This window comes from Pinus tabuliformis, chromosome J (genome assembly GCF_031772625.1).
Source record: "Pinus tabuliformis cultivar Carrire ecotype Pingquan chromosome J, CPIR1, whole genome shotgun sequence".
Taxonomy (NCBI): Eukaryota; Viridiplantae; Streptophyta; class Pinopsida; order Pinales; family Pinaceae; genus Pinus; species Pinus tabuliformis.
The window spans coordinates 894623751-894632612 of record NC_142295.1 but is presented as its reverse complement, the minus strand read 5'-3'; the positions used below and the strand labels follow the sequence as shown (position 1 = coordinate 894632612).

The 8862-nt window shown below is 35.0% G+C and overlaps 1 protein-coding gene across 3 annotated transcripts; it reads right to left on the bottom strand.

Moving 5' to 3' along the window:
• Nucleotides 1-1677: 1677 nt before the first annotated feature.
• LOC149229562 (malate dehydrogenase, mitochondrial-like) lies at nt 1678-8298 on the bottom strand. 3 transcript variants are annotated; one of them, XM_089378672.1, is made up of 4 exons: nt 8181-8298; nt 4930-5103; nt 3925-4093; nt 1888-2039 (listed from the first exon to the last, which is right to left on the bottom strand). In XM_089378672.1, exons 2-4 carry the CDS (start codon nt 5089-5091, stop codon nt 2026-2028), a joined length of 345 nt encoding a protein of 114 aa, XP_089234798.1. In that variant the 5' UTR covers nt 5092-5103; nt 8181-8298; the 3' UTR covers nt 1888-2025. The 3 variants fall into 3 exon arrangements, with proteins under 3 accessions (XP_089234797.1, XP_089234798.1, XP_089234796.1); XM_089378670.1 differs by lacking the exon at nt 1888-2039 and adding an exon at nt 3364-3563; XM_089378671.1 differs by lacking the exon at nt 3925-4093 and having other exon boundaries at nt 1678-2039.
• Between the last annotated feature and the right edge of the window lie 564 nt (nt 8299-8862).

Below are 8862 nucleotides of genomic sequence, written 5' to 3'. Positions count from 1 at the left end.
GATTTTGCATCATTTTTTACACCAAACTATGCATCATTTTTTGCGTCAAATTTTGAACCAAGATTTGCATCTTATTTTATGACAGGTTTTGCTTCTAGTTTTGTGTCATTTTTTGCATCTATTTTTCATTCTCTTTTGCTTCCTATTTTGTGTCATTCTTTGCTTCCATTTTTGCACCATCATTTGCATCAAATTTACACTGTATTTTGAATCCAATTTAACGTCTTTTTATGCATCCATTTTGTGTCAGTTTTTGCATCTAGTCGTACGCCAGGTTTTGTATCTAGTCTTACACTAGTTTTTGCTTCTATTTTTGCACCAGCTTTGGTGCCTATCTTTGCACCATGTGTTGAATTTGATTTAACACCAAATTTTGCATCCATTTTTGTGCCCATTTTTGCATCTTTTTTTAGACCATTTTTTACATCCACATTTACGTTTGATTTGTCTCCATTTTTCCCATCTCATTTTGCACCATATTTTGCGTCATTTGTTTCATCCAATTTTGCATCATTTTTAACACCATCTCTTGCATCTAATGTTACATCATTTTGAGCATCGAAATTTGCATTTATATTTGCATCTTATGTTGAGTCATGTGTTGTGTCCACCTTTGCATCTTATTTTGTGTCTAATGGTACATTCAATTTAGAGCCATTTTTTACGTCTACTTTTGTATTTGTTTTTGCACCAAGTTTTGCATCCAATTTTAAGCTATTTTATGCCCCTTTTTGCACCATTTTTTTGTGTCTACTTGTGTCCAATGTTGCACCATTATTTACACCGAATTTTTCATCCAATTTTGCATTTTTTTGGTGTCTAGTTTTACATCGTTTTCACCATCCAAATTTGCATCTTTTTTTGCCTCATTTTGTGTCCACATTTGCATATAATTTTGTGTCTGAGTTCGAGCCTTAATTTGCATGTGATTAGGAATCATTTTTTACATCCAATATGGCATCCTTGGTTTCACCTTTTTTCAGCCCCATTTTGCATCTTGTTTTATGTCTTTTCTTACATCTTTTTTTTTTTTCCTTTTTTGCACCCAAGTTTGCATCCCAAATTTACACCATTATTTGCATCATCATTTGGCATATTAATTTGTAACGTTTTTTGTTTCTTTTTAACGCTCAACTTTTCATCTTATTTTACATCTAGTTGTTGTCTTTTTTTGCATCTAATTTGGTGCCCATTTATGTGTCCTTGTTTTTGCCCAATTTGATATCCTTTTGTATGCCATGTTTTGTTCCCTTCTTTGTGTCAACTATTGCACAATTTTTCACTTCTAATTTAAAACACTTTGTATGTCAATTGTTTGCATTTTGTATTAATTCCTAGTTTAACATCCAATTTTACTTTCAATTTTGCATCCATGGTTACATCCGCATTTGACTTCTTATATAGAGTATATTTTTCTTTACATATATGACCCCCTTTATAGATTCATAGTGAAATATATGATAGTTTCTAAATATCATTAAAGCAGATATCACAATTCAAAATCATTTGTAAAGAAATTTAAGAGAAATTGACAACATCCATCCAAAAAAATAACAATGTGTCATTAACAATTTTCAAAACATGTATAAAATAGCAACATAATACTAATAAAATCAGTATTATTTTTAATCAAAACAACTAAAATTCAAATATGATTAAAAAATCAAAATATTTCATGAATATCGTTACGATAAATTAACAACATACATAAATCAAACTCATCGTATGATTACAAAATCAAAATGTCTCATTGATATAGGGTAAATTCACAACACCCATCTAAACATAACAATGTCATTCTACACAATAATTTCTTCATAAAAAACAATGCATGTGCATGCCTAGCTACCACCACCAAGATCATCCTCATGATCATCTTGACCATCCTCATTACTCTGATCCACATCATCACCAACACCGCAACTATCATCATCATCTCCTCCTTCACCACCATCATCCTCATCCTCATCCTCATCATCTCCTGATATATGTTGAACATAATTTGGATCATCGTCTTGGCAATCATTACCTATAGCATTCTGACAAAAAAAATCAATATTACATGTTAGTATTAATTACATAACACAACGCATGTTTTTTTTATACAATGTTAACCATAAAATTAGGTAAGATATAATATCTAATAGTACTAAAAAATAAAATGAAAATATGGTTTAAAAGTATATTGGAAATCCAACTAAGATTACATACCATAGAGTCCATCCAAACAACAAATTCAACCCATCTCTTTTGTTGCAGCACCTCCTTTTCCAAATGATTTGGAGGTCTTCAGGGTAAAAATATATATCCCATGGTTTATATTTGGCCTTAAAAAACAGTAGAAAAAAAAATTTGAGAACACAGGAGCAAGATGAAAAAGGAATTGCATGTCTAAACATTTTGAAGTCTCAAAAAGCATTCATCAGCATAGAGAAGACTACAACACTACTCTTCACTACCAAGTTTTCAACTAATGGATTTAACTGACCAGCAATGTTTTTTGCATGAACCATGCTCAAATGCTCAAGATGAGGTAATGAATGGATGTTATGCGCCTATCTGTGAATTGCAACCACAGGCATACATGTAAGTGCAAATTTGTAAATCTCATACCCAGATTTACCCATCATCAAGCACACAACTTTTGCGGGATCCATTTGACATATCTTATGTTTAAGAAGGAATAACATCCTTGAAGAGACTCATGGCTTTTCTTAGGGAAGGATCTTTGCATCCAGAATCTAGATTAACTCTGAACATTTCAATCAAACTAAGGTAAATGAAAGGCAACAATCCATCGGTCAAACCTCACAGGTTAAAAGCACCCGCTGAGTTTCACACAAATGAGAAAGCCTAAGGGAAAAGATTTGAGACATGCATGCTACATGATTTCATGTAGGATAAGTACCTAAGCTTAAGGCAAAAGATTTGAGACATGCAAATGTATGAAGTACAAGATTCAGATAAAGAGAAAGAAGCTCCTTCATGCCATATTCTCACTGACAGTGAATCTCAGATTAGGTACTTATCAAGCATGAAATCATGTTGCATGTCAAGCATGAAATCATGAAGCACACACCATGATAAGATTATCTGACTCCAACTACTGCATCAAGATGAAAAATTCAGCACTCTAGACAGTCACATAAGAATAAAAAAACATTGAAAAGATATGAATGCATATTAGCCACTATAGAGGACCAAAACATAAACTTACGCCATAAACAATGTGGCTGAACCTTTCCCTGCTTTTGCTTCAACAACTTCAGTTCCTCCATCCTGTGTGCGCTTTGTCAAGGCTTTAATGTCCTCCTCAGACAATACAGAGTTTGGCTTTGGTGTTGCCTAAAAAAATTTATCAAAACAAAAAAGTGTATGTTCCCTTTTTAACTGTATTGAAGGGTAGGTAATTATGATCTCATTTTATCTTTGATAAATTAATCTTCTAATATCCAAGAGTAAAGAACAAACTCAAGATGAGGATCCAACAAAGTCATATACATGTGAAAAAAGTGGAAGAATTGTAACACCCACATGTCCACCTACAACAGGAACATCAACTTCTGCAGACAGCATAGGATGACATCAACAACAAACATAAAACTGAGAATTGTATCTAATGTTAAAAAAAGCATGATGTTGGTAAGATCCTGCAGCATATCATGTATTGGGTCTAGCCCAGATGGTTGTGTGCAAAGACTGTTATCCTTCCCACCCGGGTTCAATTCCCTCAAGTGACATCTTGAGCTGATTATATTTCTGATGGCCTTGAGCCCTATGATACCATCCTTGAAATGAGGAGAAGTGCCTGGCATGTTTGCCCAGGATGCATATTTCATGATTAAATTATAAAAAATAAAAATATTTTACAGAATACTAAATATTTGAGAGTAGCTAAGCATAACAAGCCAGAATTTTAAATACCTTCAACAGGAACTCCTGCTTTTGAAGCATAGAACGTCTTTGCGCGGACAACATCAAGAGTAGTAACACCAAAGAGTTTCTTTTCATTATAGGTCCCTGCCTTCTTAAAAACCTCAGCAGCTATTGGTACAGTAGAATTTACAGGATTGCTGATCATATTTACAATTGCCTGCCATGGATATCAAGTCGTCAGCAATGCCATAAAAACCAATTCTAGATGATTTCTTGAATCCAAATATACCATTCCTGATAGAAGGAAAACACTATCCAGTACACTCTCCCCCCTCTCCATATCTCTATCTATATAATATGTAACAATATACTATACATACTGTACACACACACCAGTACATGAACAAAACAAATAATTGTGAAACATACTTCTTTATCTATTAACTTGCCACACTAATGGTAGTACATACTGATTGTATGTACTATATAATGTTATAGAGGATACCTCGTGATCAAGTGGATTTGTGCACGGTTAAATAGAAGACCAAGAATATTTTTTATATTGATATTCATATGCCAATTTTCTCAAAAGTCCAAAAGCTAAGTTACTAACAACAAGAGGAGAAACAAGAATAACAGGGCTTTAATAGTGGCTGCAAACTTGCATTGGACTACACAGCTAATTACTCTTAAGTTCATTTCAATTAGTATTTCCTTCTTATGGGCAAAAGTTAGCTGCAATTTGTCTAAATAAAGAGTCAATAATGAGTCAATCACCTATTCGTTTGACTCAAAGAAGTCTTCAAGCTTCGTTAACCTCTCCAGTAGAATTGATTATATACAAGAACAGTATGTAAATCAAGATCAACAACTTGCTTAAAGATTCTTGCAAATATGTATTTGTATATATTGCCATCTCTATAGATCTCAAACATACAAAGCCTTCGACAAAGCAACTTACAATGAACGTCATGCTTATTCCTATGAAATAGTCAATAAGAAAATCGCATGAAACAAAAACTTCAAAGAAGATCATAAATCATGACAACTTACCTCTGGGCAGTATTTTGCAATTGCAGAGCAAAGAGATTTAACAATCCCTGCATTGATGTTGAAGAGATCATCACGGGTCATGCCAGGTTTTCGAGGCACACCAGCAGGAATGATCACAACATCTGCATTCTCCAATGTCGTGCCAAGTTGTTCCTCTCCCATATATCCTGCAACCTGCACCCAGGTCACACTGCTATGAATTACTGACAAGGTCGTGACACAAGCATGATAAAATCAATATGGCAGTACCAAATTAAATGATAAATATGTAGACCAAAAAATAAGAAAAGAAATTATTATCGCAAAGTTCCAAAAGAAGTAAAACTTGTTATCCTTGTTCCATGACCCAGGCAATGGTATGTCCTCCTCATAGTGAACAAGAATAGGATTATTTGTATTCTATAGTAAAATCCACCTTTTGGCTTTTACCGAGGAGATAGAGCACCAAAAGCAATGATTATGCTCGTAGGAGATTGAAGACCTATACCAACCCACGTTTCAATCAGGGTATAATCTTGTCCAATCCAGGTATACGACATTTCAATCAGGGTATAGTCTTATCCAATCCAGGTATAAAAGTGATGTTGTGATAAATAATTAGCATTTCACAAGCCACTTTAGGGAGTTTATTCAACCTTAGTTTAATTTACGCTGCGAAGACTATTTTGATTTAATCTACTCATGGATAAAGAGGCAAATCTAAACGACCCCAAAAAGGTTGGATATAGAGGCAAATCCAATATGCAGAGGGTCATCAATTCAATCCTCACAAAATAACAAATTGACAATGCAATGAGACTATTCTAACTTCTAAGTAGTCATTAGGCCAAGTATGACTTAGATCCATCAAATCAAAAAGTCCTATTAAGCAGAGGCATATGATCCAGCCGTGGATTCTGCTAAAAATATAGATGCACTTTTCATCAAAAAAATATGAACTACCTCGTCCATTGGGCTGTGGTTTAGTGGCAAGTTGTAGGGTGCTTGTCATGAGGATGACCCAGGTTCAAAACCCAGGAGGCATATTCCCATGATAATGCGGCTGCCCATGTCATTCCAAAATATGAAGTCGGGTTAACGTGATAAACACCAGTTCAATTATAATGCAAAGGTGTTGTTAATGATGACCCCTGTGCTATTGAGGTTTGCACAAATGAGCCCATCTGCAAGTCATGCATGACTTTGATGAATAGATGCAATTAAGGTGTTTCACCCACGCCAGTCAAAAGGCCTTGACCAAACAAAAACAATAATAGTGAGCCCAACCTCAATTTCAACCTTCTCCTATCAATAGCAAATACTACTACTGCTAATAATAATAATAAGCACAGCCCAAATTTCAATCTAGTCATAAATGTTAGGCAGATTATTGTCAAGTAGTTAAATCATAGCACTTTCAGTGCCCTCTTAGAAGTATGTTGCGGCATTATTTCACCATCGGAGTTAACTACCATATTGAGATTCAACAGACAAGATCAGGTGCAAATCCTGCATGAAATTGGTGGAATAGAGATTCTATGTTTGTATCATCTACAATAAGGGCAAAACCCACTATGTTAACAGAAAGACATTTGCCAACAAGAAAACAATCAAAAATAATAATAATGTAGCCCTCAATATCTGCCTCTTTTGAAATGGCCCAAAGAATGTCAGGTATAGTCAAATCCAATATTCACGGTGTACAATACAATCGTTTTAGAATGACAATGCGATGGGCGTTGCTTCAATGGATTGTGGACCAAATGTCACCTAGATCCATAAAATTAAAAACCCTAATCGAGTAGGTGCACATGATGCAGCCATGGATTTCCACGAAATAAATATCTAGGTGCTTTTTTTCATCAATCAAAATATGCACAAACACATTTACAAACTGACCATGAAAGTGAATTGAGTTGACCATTAACGTGAATTGGGTTGTGTTTAAGAAATTAAATCATTGCGCTTTCAGGGCTCAAACCCACGTTCAAAAGCCCCGAAAGGCATATTTCCTGCAAAAATGTGGCCAAAAGAATAAATTCCACATTCGAAGAATCCGAGAGACCTTGACAGGTTATAGCAGTGGAGTCTAAGCCTGGTATAAGGCCTGGTTCCTTTAAAAAAATAGGCGCTTACCAAAACAGATAAATTATCTGACCATGGACAATATTAGAAACGTAAAATCAAAGAACTAATAACAGGTAAAACACTAACGAAAAGTAGATCCTACCAAGTGGGTCGTCGTACGATCGATCCCAATGGAGATCCCTTGAAACTAAGATCAAAACATCTCTATTGTTCACAGAGAGAACAGATCCAGCATACAGAGAACGAAAAAAACGCGGTAGGAAAAATATATATCCCATGGTTTATATTTGGCCTTAAAAAACAGTAGAAAAAAAAAATTTTGAGAACACAGGAGCAAGATGAAAAAGGAATTGCATGTCTAAACATTTTGAAGTCTCAAAAAGCATTCATCAACATAGAGAAGACTACAACACTACTCTTCACTTCCATGTTTTCAACTAATGGATTTAACTGACCAGCAATGTTTTTTGCATGAACCATGCTCAAATGCTCAAGATGAGGTAATGAATGGATGCTATGCGCCTATCTGTGAATTGCAACCACAGGCATACATGTAAGTGCAAATTTGTAAATCTCATACCCAGATTTACCCATCATCAAGCACACAACTTTTGCGGGATCCATTTGACATATCTTATGTTTAAGAAGGAATAACATCCTTGAAGAGACTCATGGATTTTCTTAGGGAAGGATCTTTGCATGCAGAATCTAGATTAACTCTGAACATTTCAATCAAACTAAGGTAAATGAAAGGCAACAATCCATCGGTCAAACCTCACAGGTTAAAAGCACCCGCTAAGTTTCACACAAATGAGAAAGCCTAAGGGAAAAGATTTGAGACATGCATGCTACATGATTTCATGTAGGATAAGTACCTAAGCTTAAGGCAAAAGATTTGAGACATGCAAATGTATGAAGTACAAGATTCAGATAAAGAGAAAGAAGCTCCTTCATGCCATATTCTCACTGACAGTGAATCTCAGATTAGGTACTTATCAAGCATGAAATCATGTTGCATGCCAAGCATGAAATCATGAAGCACACACCATGATAAGATTATCTGACTCCAACTACTGCATCAAGATGAAAAATTCAGCACTCTAGACAGTCACATAAGAATAAAAAAACATTCAAAAGATATGAATGCATATTAGCCACTATAGAGGACCAAAACATAAACTTACGCCATAGACAGTGTGGCTGAACCTTTCCCTGCTTTTGCTTCAACAACTTCAGTTCATCCATCCTGTGTGCACTTTGTCAAGGCTTTAATGTCCTCCTCAGACAATACAGAGTTTGGCTTTGGTGTTGCCTAAAAAAAATTATCAAAACAAAAAAGTGTTAGTTCCCTTTTTAACTGTATTGAAGGGTAGGTAATTATGATCTCATTTTATCTTTGATAAATTAATCTTCTAATATCCAAGAGTAAAGAACAAACTCAAGATGAGGATCCAACAAAGTCATATACATGTGAAAAAAGTGGAAGAATTGTAACACCCGCATGTCCACCTACAACAGGAACATCAACTTCTGCAGACATCATAGGATGACATCAACAACAAACATAAAACTGAGAATTGTATCTAATGTTAATAAAAGCATGATGTTGGTAAGATCCTGCAGCATATCATGTATTGGGTCTAGCCCAGATGGTTGTGTGCAAAGACTGTTATCCTTCCCACCCGGGTTCAATTCCCTCAAGTGACATCTTGAGCTGACTATATTTCTGATGGCCTTGAGCCCTATGATACCATCCTTGAAATGAGGAGAAGTGCCTGGCATGTTTGCCCAGGATGCATATTTCATGATTAAATTATAAAAAGTAAAAATATTTTACAGAATACTAAATATTTGAGAGTAGCTAAG

Bases quoted from the DNA above. Each gene is read 5' to 3' on its own strand.
- LOC149229562 (XM_089378670.1), bottom strand. From the start codon at position 5,091: ATGGGAGAGGAACAACTTGGCACGACATTGGAGAATGCAGATGTTGTG. The intron at 4,094-4,929 runs GTAAGTTGTCAT...TATCCATGGCAG, and splicing joins TTGCAAAATACTGCCCAGAG to GCAATTGTAAATATGATCAG. The intron at 3,564-3,924 runs GTATTTAAAATT...TGCTGTCTGCAG, and splicing joins AGCAGGAGTTCCTGTTGAAG to AAGTTGATGTTCCTGTTGTA.